At 35.9% G+C, this 18,143-nt stretch overlaps 1 protein-coding gene across 7 annotated transcripts in view; it reads right to left on the bottom strand.

The window, feature by feature from the left end:
* Positions 1 to 18,143, bottom strand: part of CDK14 (cyclin dependent kinase 14) — a 648,447-nt gene that overhangs the window by 280,236 nt on the left and 350,068 nt on the right. For all 7 annotated transcript variants that reach the window (XR_008912449.1, XM_056800182.1, XM_056800184.1 and 4 more), the window contains one exon: positions 17,762 to 17,885. Coding sequence is in view for 6 of the 7 variants with exons in the window: in XM_056800182.1 (XP_056656160.1) it covers positions 17,762 to 17,885 (124 nt within the window). In the remaining variant the exon portion in view is untranslated. The remainder of the gene's footprint in view (positions 1 to 17,761; positions 17,886 to 18,143) is intronic.

The raw sequence follows: 18,143 nt of genomic DNA, 5'->3' as shown, positions 1-18,143 counted from the left end.
CTCTTAATAAATATTTATTGACTGCTGCTGACAGTTATCAGTTTAAGAAACATGTAGTTAATTGCTCGTATTAAACATCTATTTAAGTATAATGTATTGGGGCAAAAATGAAATGGTCCCTACTAGAGGGGGATTAGTGGGTTATTCAGATGAGAAAACAACAGACCATTTGAGAAGGGCAAGAATAGCAAAGGGAGCAGAATGGAAATTGGAGCCAGGAGGCAAAGTCAACTCAACACTCAACAGAAATCTTGTCATTTCTACCTCCCCTCATCTCTGTCCATGTCCCCTTCTCTCACTTACACAGCCTAATTTTGGTCCTCCTCATCTCTTATTCAAACTGGCATTTACAACTTTTCCTAATCTGGGTCTTTGGTACCTTTCCAATAATTTTACACATTTCTCTTCTCCATTCACTCAAAGGTCCAACTTACTGTTCCTACAAGTCATTTCTCCAGTCTCCATGCCTTTGGGTCCACTTTCCACCAAATCTACAATGCTCTGATGCTCACTCAGCCTCTCTCTTCCATCTCTTAAGCTTCCCTAGCTTCCTTCTGTCTCCAATTCAAATCTCACTGGTACCAGAGACCTTTGCAGATTTGTCCCAGCTACGGGTGACTTCTCCTGGCAGAATGCCTTCCTTTTAATACCTACTAGCTGTGTGATCCTTGGCAAGTCACTAAACCCAGATTGCCTCAATTTCCTCAATCTGTGAAATGAGCTGGAAAAAGAAATAGCAAACCATTCCCATATCTGTGCCAAGAAAATGCCAAATAATCAATGAAACAACAATAACTCAACAATGAATTCTTTCTAAAAACTCCATCTGATCCCCAGAGCTGTTCCTTGAATTGATTTCTTCTTAAAGAGAGATCTTTTTCTCTGGAGGCTCCAGACAACTAGTTGGGAAAACCAAAAACCAACCCAATTTAGGCAATACTAACGCAAGGTTGTATGCATCAAAGTTAAAGTGATCCTGTATTTATTCATCACGTAATGCCCATTCGCCACATGTCTGGCCTCCAAGGAGTTTCATGGATCAATATAATATTTCTGAAAGTTCAGTTTTACATCTGAATTCTGCCTCAGCTGACAGATGTGGAAAGTAAACAGTAAACAAGTTGGTGCTGAAAATCACCCAGCATCCACTATGAAAAGAAATAAAACAGCCATTTTCTTTGGAGTTCTAATTAAGGATATTCTTTGAGATAGACATTGTGAGCTCATTTGTTCTTCCTTTCAGGATTTTTTTCATGTAAATACCTGACCCTTAAGAGATCTGAATCATCAGTTATTAGGGAAAAGAGCATGCCAATGAATGCTGAACCTGATTTTAGTCACAGAAAAACACTAAAAAGGTAACATGTTATTCTCATCCAGCACACCCTCATGGCCAATTAAGAATGTCCAGTTTGCCCACAGAGCTCTAGCAAATTTTTACCAGAAATGTTAGTGGTCCATTGTTGTATCTGATCAATAAATACTAAAAAGTAGTTGGCATCAGTGCTGGTAAAATTGTATCTCTGGTCTCAGCTTTCCTCTCCATATATTCTTTCTCTTGCCAGTCTCATCAACGCTCCTGGATTCTATTATCAAGTCAATGTGGAGTGTGTCCAAACCTATATATTCAGCTTAGAACTTGCTTGGGAAGCTGGGGCAGGACATTTCCAACTACCTGCTGGACATCGCCATCAGACCTCAGGAGCAACATGTCCAAATGTAAACTCATCATATGATACCAATGCTAAATCTACCCTTTAGAATCCCCTGAGCAAATCCCCAAAACAACTGCTATTTCTAAAGGTAACACCAAAATTCTTCTCTTAGGTTTGAAAAACTCAAAGAATGTTTTGATTTCCCTCTTATATACCACCCACACCCTAAATGCAGAAAGTTTCCAAGATCTGCCCAATTTATCTTTGTTTCCATTCATTCATTTCCACCAATAATGAAATTCTAGTTCAGCCCCTCAGCATCTCTTACATTATCCCCTTCTAGCTTGTTAGACTGATAGGATTTCTTGGAAGTAAGTACTTCTGCTGGCTCTTGAAGCTTTTAGGTCAGTGACTGTGGGTAGGGCTGAATGGAGGCGCTTGGAGTTGCCCATACTTTTTTTTCCCCCCAGTGTGGTTGGGAGGTGAGATGGAAGATGAAAAATGTTTTTCTCAAATAATGGAGAAGAATGTGGCAAGAATGCCCCATTATATAAATTCCCCTCTGGGTGACCATTAAAGGTATATGGTGTCTATCAATTAAATTAAACTAAATAAATTTTAATTGCATTTATGCACCCATTCCTGAATTTTTTTCAACCTGGTAGACCAGAGTACTCAGGGCTCATGTTATTAAGAGAGGATTACTGCTCTTAACAACATTATCTTCTCCATGCTGGGACTAAGATCACAGAGAACCAGTTTGCTACTGCTTGTGAAGGAGTTCACTATATGTATGTTCAAAAACTTTCAAGAGAGTTGTTTAAACTCCTATTCATATGCCCACTTTTCTGAAGGCATCAGTCTTCCATTACATTATTTTTTAAAATTAATTAATTGATTGATTAACATTAATTAGCTTGAAATGGTAGCTCATCTGAGACACAAAGAATGGAAGATTAACTCAAAGAAAATCCACCGTCTAATCCATTCAGCTAAAATTCTAGGAATATATCCAGGAGAGCCCAGATGATTACAGATATGGTCAAAAATAAGTTATTGATACTTCCCATCCTCCAAACTAAGAAGAAAGCTCAAAGGTTTATTGAATTATTCAGTTCAGGGTTTTGGAGACACCATATGCTGCATCTGAGCATTTTAATGATTTCTGTTGATCAAATTACATATAAATCTACTTTTTTTAAGTGTTGACTAGAACAGGTTTTAGCTATGGTAAAAGAAAACCAGATAGGAATTTCTCTTCTAGGGTTCTTATGATCTTATGGGACCCATGTTTCTGGAGGTCTAGATTTGTAAAGACCGGACCAAGTGCCCTTTGCAGGCACTAAAAGGTGGCCAACTTAACCCACCAACAGGCTTCTGAAGTCATAAACTTCCTGAAGTGGCAGCTTCCACTATACTGTTTGAAAATTAATTGCTTTCAAATGATTGGGTCCTGGTTAAGTCTGGAGCCTGGAGAAAACAGAATTGGAAAAATAAAAGGTTTCCATTTATGGTTCACACAATATACAATTATTCGTGGAACAAATTTAAGAACAAAATTGAGTGATATCATACACCTGCAGTCAACATGAATAAACCAGGTTGATGTCCTAACAAGAAAAGCTGAGAATGGGAAATGGGGTCATCTTCAAGCCAGATGTGGAATCATAACATTATGCTGTGGTAGACAGAGGTTCAGACGACAACCATAACCAGTCATAACACTGAATGTTCTGGGAAAGTGCCAGGGCATGGGGTGATTAATATCAGTTTATGTTCTGGAATGGGGAGCATATAAAACACCTAAGAAATTTTAGCCATTTTAATTCAAATGGCCTAGATTGCTTTAAAATAATTGCTTGTAATCATGGGAAAATATTCTAAATCATCTAATTAAATAAAATTAAAAAATAAAATAATTACTAATGTGATTTTGTGTATTTTATTTTTATTTATTATGAGATTCTCCCACAATAATTAGAGTTGTTTTAAGATTGTTTGGGCATTGAAAAAAATTTTGGGACCTTGTCAACAAGTGGGAAAAAGGGTTGCAGTAAAAATTTGAGCAAGCTCTAGGGGCTGATCTTTCCTCTATCTACTAGCTAATACTTTAAATCCCTGGTGGTTTGAATTCTAAAAGGATTAGTCTGGTGGCAGGAAAGATTGTCAGAAATCTTTTCCTGTGATCCAAAAGCCTGCAGGTTCCTTCCTTCAGTTTCTGATTTAGAGACTGCAGAACAAGAACTGTATTTTGTACTCTTTTGAATTCTTGTATTATTGAGCCTTAGTCTTCAATGATCATAGAGTGGTTTTTATGATTTTATGTAGTAGTTTTTAGGATTCACAAGTGCATGTTGAATTTTTTAAAAAGAAAAAAGTCTTTAATCTGTTGGACTAAGTCCATTTTAGGCTTAGCTCACAATATGGCTTATCCTGTCTATTAGATGTTAACTGTACCAAGATCTGGATTATGTTTCATATCAGATTTGTATCTCCCCAGTTGTTTTTTTTTATAAAAACTTATGAATGACACAATAGAAGATAACCAGCTGTCCCATGAAATGTTTCTCCTTGCCTTGGCTACGTAAAAAACAATCTGCCTTGAAAAAAGTAGGCTAGATGTTCAAAAATATTTGCTGCCTGAAAGTGAATTGAGAAAGGCTACAAAGAAGGTGCCATCTTGTCCATTCATTATTGTAAATGCCCTTTGCTCACAGTGGAAAACCGTAAGTCTACTATGAGAGCTGGAGAGTCCTTATTCAAGAGAGTGTTTTCATTAACCCAGTTATCTGCTTTCCCAACCCATAGCAGAATTTTGAAAGTGGGAAGAAAGCTCCTAGGGATAGGTAAATAGTTATTAGTAACAATTAAGTATCAAACAATAGAGGGGGATATTTTGTAAAATTAAAAATCTATGAACAATAGACACAAAAACTTAAAGACACAACAAACTGGGGGCTATTTATTAAAGGGGCATAGAGCCAATCTCAGTCCAGAGTTCCTGAGCACATCTATATCACTCTACATCCTAGTAACTGACATTTATATTGAGGACTTTATGTTATCAAAAAAAGTTTAAATTATGTTCAGCTAAAGAAAACAAAAATAGAAATATTTTTATCAAAAATGGTTAAAATATTCATAGCTTGGACGCTTGGAGGAGCAAGATGAAGTTATCTACAAAATCTACTTATGTAAAACATACTGACAAGAACTACATTGTAGGAGATAGAAAATGATAGATATAGACCCTCTTTCTGCCCCTCACCAAAAAAAACATTAAATATGGAATCAGAAGTTTGACTAGTATAGGCCATCTGACCATCAGGGTTTACTCTAGTTTTGAAGACAGGTAGATTATTATTTGCTTCCAACTAACATTTTCTTGAGATACTTCAGCACTAACCCAAAAACAGGATGATGTCACTCATTTATCCTTTGATGGATACTCATTGTTGATTTTCCATCAACCAGAGATATTTTAACACATCTATGACTTCCCAGACTGCATGATACTCAGTCATGTGATCTCTTTTGTCTTATATTGATAATCTAATAAATTGACCACTGATCTAAATTTTTTAAATATTTGGGGATATTAGCATTATATTTTTGCTAACCACCTGTTATTTCTTGTTATTTTCACATGGCTAGTCCATCTTTTTTTTTCTAATGATATTTGCCTTTTTACAAAGTGAAATAATCTCAAAATTGTAGAGGAAAGGACTTCAGAGGCCATCCTGTCCTGACTAAGATTCCTCATTACAACATACCTGACATAATTTATGCATGCAAGTAATTACCAGTAATTATACTCATCATAAACCATTTCATTGCCCTTTGGGTCATGCACGATTTTGAGTCTCTTGAGATCATGCTGTTCCATGATTCATAGCCAATGTATATTGTTTCAAATTCTTCAAAGGAGATTTTTGAGCTTAGATTTAGAGAATATCTAATGTTGGAAAATTCTAAAGGCAGTTTGTTAAAGAAAGCATGATTAATGAACTGGAAAATTCAGTTGGATAGTCAAAGGTCATATTACTCATGACTACTGACATGCCACAATTACCAGAGAATATTTGAGAAATAAGAAGAGTCCTAAATAGAACAAAGGTGTTATATGCATGTCTCTCTATTTCCACACCTTATAGCTCCTTGAAAAATCTTGATCACAATTTTCTGAAACAACTTGTAATCTGCCTTTTATTAAAATTATTTGCATCTTATCTTAATACCCCATTGAAATATTTCCCTCTCTCCTACAATTGCTACTTGCAATCTGCCTTTTCTTAAAATTATTTGTATCTTATCTTAATACCCCATTGGAATATTTCCCTAACTCCTACAATTGCTACTTGTAATCTGCCTTTTCTTAAAATTATTTGTATCTTATCTTAATACCCCATTGGAACATTTCCCTAACTCCTACAATTGCTACTTGTAATCTGCCTTTTCTTAAAATTATTTGTATCTTATCTTAATACCCCATTGCAATATTTCCCTATCTCCTACAATTGCTACTAAGTAGTAATTAAGTGCTTGATAAATTCTTGTTGAATTACATTAATTTTAAAGATTTACAGTGAAAATTCCATGATAAAGATATAACCTCGCGGAAATTAAAAAATATGTATATACATTTTGCCTTTATTCATGGAAACCATCAACAAGTATATTTATTTGTATTGTCTTTTTTAAATGTTCTTTATAAAATAGTTTTTAAGACAACTTATAAAAAAATCTAAATTTCTAATATCTTAACTTTTCAAATAACATTTTTCAATTAACAGTTAAGATTAATTTAGCAATTAAAAAAAACATTTATCAAGCATTTACTATGGATTAGACACTGAGGATACAAAGACCAAATTCCCTCAATGAGTTTATATTCTATAGGCAAAGACATCATAGGTGACATGTAACCCTATAAATTGTGGGTAAAATTCATTTTGTCACTATGACCCCATTGGGCCAGGGATTGCCATGCTGAAAAAATTATAAGAATGATATAAGCACACTCAGATTTGAATTATACAGTCATTGCTCTTAAACCACTAAGTGAGAGGGGTACAAAGACAAAGCAAAAAGTATAAATGAAATTTTTTATTAAAAAAAAAAGATCCTACCTTCAAGGAGTATAAATATTACTAGAAGAGAACAACATTGCACAGATAATTAATTATTTTAACATTTCATTAATGTAGTGAGAAAATTCCTCTACAAATAGAGTCTTAAAGCAATTTACAATGTTAGAGAGTTGCCTAAGACAGTGAAGACTTGTATGTTACCTAGGGTAACACAAGCAACAGGTGTCAGAGGCAGGATGTCAACTCAGATTTTCCTATTTCTGATTGCATGTTGCCTCTAAAATGAATCTGTGATTCTGAAATTCTAGGCTCTCAACAAAAATAAGCCTATTGTATATTACTGGCATGCCTTTTGAATGTCTGAGTTCCTGTACTCAGACACATACTACTGATAGAGCAATTTCCCAACAATGACTAGGATGAGCAAAGAGCTAAATGACAGCTCCCTGAAAATGTAAGACATCTTCCTGTAGGGCCTCTGAACCAGTACTTCCTGAATCTGTAGGCACTAATGGCTTAAAATGTGCTTCTATAATCTAGAATGCAACACACCTAAGGGAGTTTGAGGTTCTCTCTCTTTACAATTAATATTTATGATCCAAAACTTCAAAGTGTGTTTCACAGTGATGGAGAGAAAAGTTTCTGAGATACATTGGTAAGATAAACCATACTCTTTTTTTTTTTAAATTTGTTTAACACCATCTTCAAATCAAAAAGAAATATTCTTATATTGGGCATTTTAGTACGAGAGAAAAAGACTTATATTTCATTTTTTTGACAATATTAAACTAAAGAATATAATTGGAAGATATGTTTATTATTATTATTCAAAATATGGTAAAATATATATTAACTGTAGTACCCCTAGAGAAAGTCACTTTTTGTGAAGGGAAAATTTAAGATAAAAGTTTTAAGTTGATTAACTTAAGTGTGGGTACCAAACTGAAAACATTTAGAAAAGATTCCTAGAGAGTTGGACTTCCTAGAAATAAGAAGCTAAACTAAAATAGGGGACAGAGGATCAGAGATTTTAAAGCTTCCTAGAGATTTTCTAGTCTAATCTACTTATTTCCCCTATGAGAAGATGAGCCAATGGAGAAGTGGTTTGGTGAAATGGAAGAATGGACATGGGTTCAAAGTTGGATGTTGTCATTTATTGCCTAAGTGATGCTGAGGAATGGCTCTCCATTCCCCAACTGTAAATGAAGAATATTGGACTAAATGGTTTCTAAAGTCCCTTTCAGGTCTAAAGTTTTGATTCTATGAAAACGAGGTCCAAGAAGGGGAAGGAATGTAAAGCAGATCAAACAAGTAAGTCATAGTACTGGGATGTGGACCCAAGAACTCTGGCAGAAGTATGTCATGGTGGATAGAAAGTAGAATTGGAGACAAAAAAGATGAGGTCTCGACAACTTTATTAGAAAATAATGACCATTATAATAATAAGCATTTATATGGCACTTTTAAGATTTGCTAAATGTTTTACATTTACTATTTCATTTGATCTGCACAGTAGCACATATCACCTGGCCATGCTATCCAATAAGAATCCAATAATCATCCAATTGGGCAGTTACATTGCACAGTGGTGTTAGACCTGGAGTTAGGAGAATTCATCTTCTTGATTTCAAATCTGTCCTCAGCACTTACTAGTTGTGTGACCCTGGGCAAGTCACTAACCCTGTTTGCCTCAGTTTCTTAATCTGTAAAATGAGCTGGAGAAAGAAATGATAAACTTCTCTACTATCTTTGCAAAGAAAACCCCAAATGAGTACATGAAGGAATGAACACAGCAGAAAAATGACTAAACAACAATAAAACCAATACCATTCATGATAGCATGGAAAAATGGGCAGAATACTAGGTTTGAAGTCAAGAAGAAATATTCACTTTCTATGATATTTACAAACTATGAGATCATAGATGAGTCATATTTCCTTTACTCCCATTAGTCACCTTTCTAGGACAATACAAAGTCATAAACAGGTTATTAGAGAGTTGGCAGAGGCAATGCCCACAAAGGAAGTTCCCTACATTGGTATGATCACAGATCTTTTGTGGATTCACCCATCCTTACTTTAAATCCAATGTTTCCTTCCATTTGAACTTGTTTTCAAATACTGATATTCAACTCTAGTTTAGAGGAATGTTAGTTATTGCTCCACTTTGTCTTACAAAAAAGATTCTGAGTAAAAGTTTAAATTGAGTATGTGGATCAAATTAAAATTAATTATTGCTATCATGTTATCATTTTTATGACAGATTGTAGAATATTAAATTTTTTCCTCTGGAATTTCAATTAGGTTAAGGGAGGGAGAAAACAAGCAGCCCTTGCTCAAGCTCTTACTATGGCACCAATTATTCTAAATATATTCTTTCACCTTTCAGATTCACATGAAAGCCTCTGCTTATACTTCATCATCAGGGCTTAAATGGCTTCTCCTATCTCTTGCCTTCTGTGCCTTTCTAGAAATTATCTGTCGTGGAGAACTGTGGCAAGATACAGCAGTAAGAAATAAGACTGCCTTGGTTTATGCTCTTTAAAGAACAATACCCACCCGTGTGCATGTCAATAAGTAGGAGCTCTCCTTATTCAATATCATCCCTTCTGGCTTTCAGATACTCCAGGGCTCAGTCTTAGAAACTATGTGATGCAACACTGAGCAATGAAACTTTATTTTTTCTTTTAGCATATTGATTCAAGAACAAAGATATACCAAAAAATTCTATCTTCCAGGCCAAAGAAAACAGGCTGGAGTAAATCTAGCCTTGAATTAAAAATTATGGCTGCAATATTGAATTTTGTATGCTTACAATACAAAACACTAAAAGGTCTTCTCTCTTGGGACTGAAAGGCCTTTATTCAGAGATTTTATATTTATTATCCTGACAAAGTCTAGCCTACTCTTGACAGTAGCTGATTTCTCATTGCTTTCTTCTATCCCCAATGCGGATTTTAAAAATAACACACACAAACCCAGAGCCTCTGTAGATCTGAATTTCTGGGGTATTTTGCAATTAATCTAAAATGTGTCATACAATAGTTTCCTTTCTCTAACCTGGTCAAGAGATAACCTAAAGGAGAAAACATATCACTAAGTGAATGATGATGCTTTATGACTGTGGTAGGAAAAAAGGCCAGTCATTTTATATTTTCAAAAACCGGGTGATTTAAGCCAGGTTCTTCATCCCTGGCTTAGTAAGCGAAAGAAGGCATGACCTTAGCATGCCATTACTGCACAGTTAACATTTTGGCCCAACTGCCCCTGAATTATCTGTGAGGTGCTAAATTTAGCCCAGTTGTCTTTCTAGGAAGGTCAGGGCCAACAAAGGTGTAGGAGAGCAAATGGAAAATGCACACAAAAGAGATCAAAACTCCTGCTAGGAAATGGAATTTCCATAGAGTTATTTGGAAAAAGCAGAATAAACAATGATATGGCATATGTTACGATCCAGCAGGCTGTTTTATAAATGCTACATGACATTCTCTAGCGACTTTTTGTTTGCATTTATCTTCAAAGCATTTCCTGTTCTCCTCCTTTAAGATCATCTTAGTGTAAGTCTTGCATGTATGACATTTATCCAAAGGATTTTCCAGTACCTAGGACTAAATGATAAAAAGTGGGAAAATATATGTAGTCAAGTTCAAGGCTTTCCTTTCCAGATTCACTCCTCAGGATAATAACTGTACAGTGAATAATAATACCCAGATTTAAATCACAGCTTATGACCTGCAATGGCCTGCAGATCCTCTTAAGAAATCACGTTGGATTTATCTGCAAAGATTCGGGACTCTCTAATGATGCTCTTTCTAACTCATCACCAAAGTTTCTACTATGAGCCAAGTGGTGGGGATATGAAGGCCAAATGGCAATGAGTTCCTGTCTTCAGGGAGTTTTCCTTTCTTTTTAGAGGTCATCTATTGATGGGAATGAATGAATGAATGAATGAATAGATGGATAAATAGATAAATGAATGAATGAATGGATAGATAGATGAATGAATGCATAAATAAATAAATAAATAAATGTGTGTGTGAATGAATGAATGAATAAATAAATAAATGAATGAATGAATGAATAAATAAATGAATGAATGAATGAATAAATGAATAAATGAATGAATGAATAAATAAACAAACAAACAAACAAATAAATAAATAAATGAATGAATGAATGAATGAATGAATGAATAAATAAATAATTGAATGAGTGCAGGACAATTTACAGGAGCAGAAAAAATTAATAACAAGCGATCAGGAAAGGCTTTCCAAAGGAGCTTACATCTGAAATGAACCACAAGAAATTCTAAGAAAGAGCCTTACAAATTTGCAGGATAATCTATAGAAAGGTCTAGAATTGGGAAATAATGTTGTTATTGTTCAATCATTTTTTTTACTCATGTCTGACTCTGTTCTGGTTTTTTCCCCTTTTTATTGTCATGCAAAACATAGTTCTGTATTGGTCACTGTCATTTGGAGTTTTCTTGACAAAGATACTGGAGTGGTTTCCATTTCCTTCTCCAACTCATTTTACAGTTGAAGAGTTGGGAGATAGAATGGCCAATACAAAGAACAGCCAGCAAGTCAGTCATTTATGGATGGAATGGAAAATATATGAAGGGGAGAGAAGAGAAAAAAATACAGAAAGATGACTGGGATCCAGATGTTAGAAGACATTAAACAAAAAGACCAGAAGTTTGTATTTCTTCCTAGAAGCAACAGAGAGCTATTTGAGATCCTGGAATAGGGGACTGACAAGATCAGAGAGCTGTGTTTTGGGAAGATTATTTTGGCAGCTGTCTGGAGAATGGACTGAAAAGAGAAGAAAGGTACTGTTAGACCCTGAAGACATAGAGACAGAAGTGAAACAGGAACTGATGTTGAGACATTTATATAAAAGGGAAAGTAGGGATTTAAAAACTCATTCTTTGATTTCCTATCATACAATGGAGAATGATTTCAGAACTGCTTACTTCAAAAAATGGAGCTAAAAAAATGACCAAGACAATTCCAGTAGACCTTTAGAAGGCCCTTGATCTACATACTAATGTCTTTTAAGACCTTGAACTTTGGGTTCTCTCACTAGGAGGGAGAGTGCAATGGAAAGACCACTGCCCTAGGAGCTGGGAGACAAGTGTGATTCTACCATCAATTAGCCACTGGATCATGAAGTGACAAAAATTATGGCATCTCAGTTTCCTCATCTGCAAAATGAGAGGGTTTGTCGCTAAAGTTTCTTGAACTCCAACCTCCTATAAACACATCAGTGCAACTTTTTCATATAAATCCACCTTTGCCATTCATTTTATGCAGTATTCCATGGACTACAAAGAATTGATATTGGTGAATAGCAAACTACTGGTGACTCAGAGGCATCTGAATCAGGTTAAGTGACTTAGCCAAGGTCATACAGGGAGTTAAATGATAGAGTGAAGAGTTAAACCCCAGGTTCTCTGAATTCAGAATTTTCCCTATACAATCATCCCTATGCTAAACAAAATTAAGTTTATCTTTCAAACTTCATTTAGATTATCTGGTCTTTAATTTTGCTATAAACTATAATTAAATTCTATAGAACAAATACCAAGCACCAAATCCAGATACTTCTCATTTTTTTTAGAGAGGGCAAACTACTTAAATATTCAAAGGATTAATAAAAATTGCATGCAAATATTTTACCAAGAAATGCAAATCCCTTAACAAGGCAAATTAAGTGTTTAATCAATGTGTTTAATGAATTAGTTAAAAATTTCTTCCAGAAGACCATTAACAGGATTTTGACCAGAAAAGGACCTTTTTGAAATTTAACTAGCTATTCTTCTTTCCTATTATGCTTCTCCCATTCATCATTAACAATACTCCAATGACCCCATTTTTGACTCAAAAAACTTCAGCAACACCCGATTAGTAGCCAAGAAACTACAAACTCCTGCTACTATCTACATGGACTCCAAAATCAACCATTGTAGTTTTATCTCCTAGTGCCTCCTCTTCCAAAATACCTGACCAAGTCTGCTTCCTTACTGTTCCTGTCTTCCCCTATCCACAAAGAAATCTGCCTCATTCTCTATTCCAGAATGAAAAGACAAAAGTCAAGACAACTGGTAATGGCCCAGGATGAAGTGGATGAACTTGGGGTCTTTGATATCTGGCCAAGCTCTAAGAGCTCCACAGCATGAACATGCAAAACTCCAAGAAAGAGTACAATACCGTAAAATAATACACAATATTCTTGATTATTACTGTAGTTGATGTTGGTAATATCTTACTGTGTGTTTAATTGATCAATAAATATTATTCTGTTTATGTATGTACAAGAAAATCACGTTATATATGCATCCAAATCTACAGTTTCAGCCATCTGTAGTAAGTTTTAGAAAAATATCTCCAAAGAAAATGAGGACCTACTATGCGTGTATGTGGAGGGTTGGGAGGGGAGGGAGAGGGAGAGGGGGAGAGAGAGGAGGAGGAGGAGGAGGAGGAGGAGGAGGAGGAGGAAGAGGAAGAGGAAGAGGAAGAGGAAGAAGAAGAAGAAGGAAGAAGAAGAAGAAGAAGAAGAAGAAGAAGAAGAAGAAGAAGAAGAAGAAGAAGAAGAAGAAGAAGAAGAAGAAGAAGAAGAAGAAGAAGAAGAAGAAGAAGAAGAAGAAGAAGAAGAAGAAGAAGAAGAAGAAGAAGAAGAAGAAGAAGAAGAAGAAGAAGAAGAAGAAGAAGAAGAAGAAGAGACAGAGAGAGAAGAGACAGAGACAGAGAGATGATCTGGGAGACAGACAGACACAGAGACAGAGAAACACATACACAGATAGGCAGAAACAGAGAAAGAAAGTGGGGGGAAGGAGAGAGAGGAGAAAGAGAGGAAAATAAATGAGGGAGGGGAGAGACAGAGAAAGAGAGAGAGACAGACAGAGAGAGAGATGATTTTGGGAGACAGAGAAATATATACACAGAGAGACAGACAGAGAAAGAAAGAGAGGGGAAGGAGAGATATAGGAGAAAGGGAGAGGGGGAGGAGAGGGAGAGATCGTGTGTGTGTGTGTGTGTGTGTGTGTGTGTGTGTGTGTGTGTGTGTGTGTGGCTTTTTACTTTCTCAATAATAATGATGATGGTGATGATATCTATGACAGTATTTCTATAGTGCTTTAAGGATTCCAAAATGTTTTTCAAAATACTAACTCACTTGATTTTTATAACAATTGTAGAAGGCTAGTGCTATTAAAGGCTTTTGGAAAATAAGATCTGTATCATACTTAGTTTTTTCCCTCCTTGAACTTTAGTACCTTTCAGTAAGAAAATGTTTGCTAAATACAAAAATGTTTTTGAATGAAACATGATTGCTCCTCAGCAAGTTTGCCACATACTCAGGATGTGAAATCTTTTAAAGGCTAAAGTTGTATTCATTTGGGGATTATTCAAATGACCAAATGCCTCTTTAAATTTTTTGGTGCATGTATGGCCATTATAAATGGGGTATGTTCAATATATTCAAATAAAACTTGGCTTCAACTATCAGAACGGGGCTTCTCAGCTTCCATCAAAGGTTCTAAATTCCTCTTATCTCAAATATTTACAAGAAATAAGGACTGGCTAGTTGCCCCAAGTTTCTCTGGGAAACAGAAAAAGACAAAAATCATTCAACAAATTCAATCCCACACCAATTTATTAAGCAAATTTATTATGTGTCAAGTGCAGAGTAAATTCAAAACTGGGAAATTTAAATGCAAGCACGCACACACATCCACATACAGAGTTCTCATCCAAATTTGGAGCCGTATCCTTCAAATACAAACAAAAGTCCATCAGAGGAAAACTCTAAGTAAAGCCCTTCCCATATCCCAACCCCTGGGTTTGGATGCTGTGAGGTATTTATTTTATTTCCTTTTAAGTCAGGTGCATGGAGAGAGTTTTTCTGACACTCTCTTCTGGCTGGCATGATCTCACATTCTCTCATGGGCAAACATGCACACATGCTCACACAGACACAGTTAAGCACAGTAATTTTAATTAAAAGACTAAAATAATGCAAAATTAATCGAGTAAATTGCCAATTAGTGGATAAGCTACTCTTGATACACTTAATAAACAGACTATGAGGCTTTGTGCCAGGGATGAGTTTCTAATAAAGAAAACTCAAAAATATGCAAGTAATGATTTCAGTAACTAAAAACATACTTTAAATTATTTTTAAACAAAGCTGATTCCTCTCATAACATTTAAATTGCTCTTGAACTTGACATTCTATTAGAATATTTGGCTATATCTATGCTCATCAATGGAAATTTTCCCTCTATCTTAGTGTAACCCATCCATATATTCTCATTCTATGAAATTCCTATCCTTGCCCTTCTACAGATTGCCACCAGAGCCAATTCACATCACAGCTTTTTTCTAAGCCTTCATATATTTCATGGGAACCCCACAGTATTCTTTTCAGCAATCATTGCCCCCTAACCAACTCTCCCTCCTTGGCTTCCTTTTCTAATCACACATTCCCTCCATGATATCTCTTGTGCCATTTGTTACATGTAACTCATCACTAGAAATATAGACTGCAGTCTAATCACAGTCACCATTTTGATGGCCTTTTTGTCCACTTCTTCTAAGATTTAATGGCATAAAATATCAACAGACAAAATGATGGGGTTAAAAGATGTGAATGAATAAAAGGAAGAGAATGACATCCAATACATTTGGGAAACTGTAGTGCTTTTACCTCTCTGAAATTGCTCCCTTGTACAAATACAAAATTAGTAGTTATTGAAAAGACTGGCTTGTCTACAAGACTTTCTAAAACCCAAACCCTGATAGTAGTTGTCCATGTTAAAAATGTTGGGGCGCCTAGGTGACCCAGGGGATACAGAGCCAAAGCTCAAGATGAGAGGACCTTAGCTCAAATCTGGACTCTGACACTTCCTAGCTGTGTGACCCTCAGCAAGTCATTTAACCTCAATTTTTCACCTTTCCCGTCTTCTGCTTTGGCACCAATACTCAAGTACTGGTTCTTGGTAGGGCTTGTTATTTTTTGGGGGGGTGAACATATTTATAAATTTTTCAGATAAAACTAAAATGTACAAGAATGTCTACAAAAATACAACAAAATTATGTCCACAACAATTAACTACGCACCTGTATATTTTGGCATTCTGTTCACATGAATATTTTATAGAATATTAAATCATGTCACAAGGAAAATCCCCATTAAGCTTCACTGATTTATTGCACATTTAAAAAGTCACGCACCTTACTGCAGCCAGGTAAAGATTCCACAATCTTTGGCCTTGGTGAGCACTTAGCGCAAGCTCCTCTTTCTACATCATTGATAGACTATAACAACATGCAGTGTTTTACCTGATTCTAAAACTGGACATTCCCTATGAAAAATCAAAGAAACTAAATGCTCTGATTTCCTATATTCCTTCCCCCCACCAATAATACAACCAAAACCAAGCTAGGATATAACAGCAAAATGTTCTAATCATTTTTGCCTAAAAAGAGAGAGCAATGGAACAAGAAGACGGTTCGAAATGTCTCTTTGCATCTGAGTTCAATGGAATATTCTTTTTGGGAAAGGATTTTTTCTTTCTTTTTCCTGTTTCTCTCACTGCTCCCAGCCCCTTTCTGTCTTTTGGTGAAATAATTACATTATAGCCCATATCACATCCTCGGGCATCTCTGTCCCAAGAGCAATATTTCATTCAGCTGTTCACAAAGCAAATTTCTAATCAGAATATATATATATATATATATATACACACACATGTATATATATATATATATATATATATATATATATATATATATATATATATATACATGTGTGTGTGTGTATATATATTCAAAAATAATTGAGGCAGTGTACTGTCAACACATCATGCTTCCATGACAATCCTGGGTATTAAGTCCCTGCTTAACACTCCATTCTCCCTGGGTTGACAGAGAGCAAGGGGAATTCAGAGACTACTGAATACATCAAGAAAGAAGGGGAAAATGGACAAAGGAAAAAGGAAAAAGGAGAGGGAAAACCAAGCCCTCTACCTCTCCTAATTCACAGGGACAGAGGTTGGAGGAAAATGGTCTTCACAGTGGATTAAGCTAATTTGAAAACTTCTGTGGAAGAAAACGGAATGAGCTAAAATAACCCTCTTCTGTTTGGTGATTGATATTCAGTGCCTGCTCTCCTAATTCTTCAAATATTCCTAAGCCAAGTGTCACTTCAGGAAAGGTTAACCCAACTTGTGGATCCATGGACTCAATAGTTATGTCCCTGGAGTAATACAAACAAGTGATTAGAAGCTGTGAATTCCCTCTAAATGCCAAGAGGATGACTTGTTACCTTTCTTATAAGAGGACCTAGTTACAAAACCTTTCTATTTTAATATACTAATAAGATTCTCTCTCTCTCTCTCTCTCTCTCTCTCTCTCTCTCTCTCTCTCTCTCTCTCTCTCTCTCTCTCTCTCTCTCTCTCTCTCTCTCTCTCTCCTGTCTCCCAAATTCTCTCTCTGTGTATTTGTGTGTGTGTGTCTCTCTCTGTCTCTCCCCATCTTTCTCTCTCTGTCTATCTGTCTCCCAGATCTCTCTCTCAATCTCAATCCCTCTCTCTGTCTCTCCACATCTCTCTGTCTCCCAGATCAATCTCAATCTCTCTCTCTCTCTCTCTCTCTCTCTCTCTCATATATCTCCATCTGCCTCTCCCCATCTCTCTTTCCGTCTGTCTCTCTGTGTAAGTGTGGGTGTTTCTCTCTGTCTGACTTGTCTGTCTGTCTCTCTTTCCCTCTCTCCCTCCTCTCCACCATGGATACTCTCCCCATCCCCTATATTTCTCTCTGAGTGTGAAAGATGTTTCCACTTCCCACTTCTTAATCCATCAAGCATTATTTGGATCATAATGAATCCTTCATTCCAGAGGAAATTTTACCAGGTTCTACAAAGCAGTAGCTGTGTCTAAGCAAAATCCACACCACCATCTGCCTGGCATTCTCACAACATGACAAAATAGACTCATAATTAACTGCTTTCCTACCGAAATCTGCCAGCTTTAACTCCCCCGTGTCACTGATGAGAAGATTCTGTGGCTTCAGGTCTCTGTGCAAAATATAACGCTGGTGGATGTAAGACAGTCCTCGCAGCAACTGAAATAAAAACAACTGGAAAATGGGGGAGAGGGGGAAGAGAGAAGGGTTAAAATCTGAAAGCAGATAAACATCAGCTTCTATACATGTTCTAAAAGGTAATTGAATAATGTGAAAATTAGTATCAAACATGTTTTTTAAAAAATCAAGATATCTGACAAAAAATGGAAAGAATCTGTTCAGAAAAACTGGGATCACCAAGTAATATGACAGAAAAACTGGAATCACCAAGAAACATGAGTAATGGAATTCCAACTTGTTCTGTGAGCTAAT

Source organism: Monodelphis domestica, chromosome 5 (genome assembly GCF_027887165.1).
Source record: "Monodelphis domestica isolate mMonDom1 chromosome 5, mMonDom1.pri, whole genome shotgun sequence".
Taxonomy (NCBI): domain Eukaryota; kingdom Metazoa; phylum Chordata; class Mammalia; order Didelphimorphia; family Didelphidae; genus Monodelphis; species Monodelphis domestica.
This window is presented reverse-complemented; position numbering and strand designations above follow the sequence as displayed.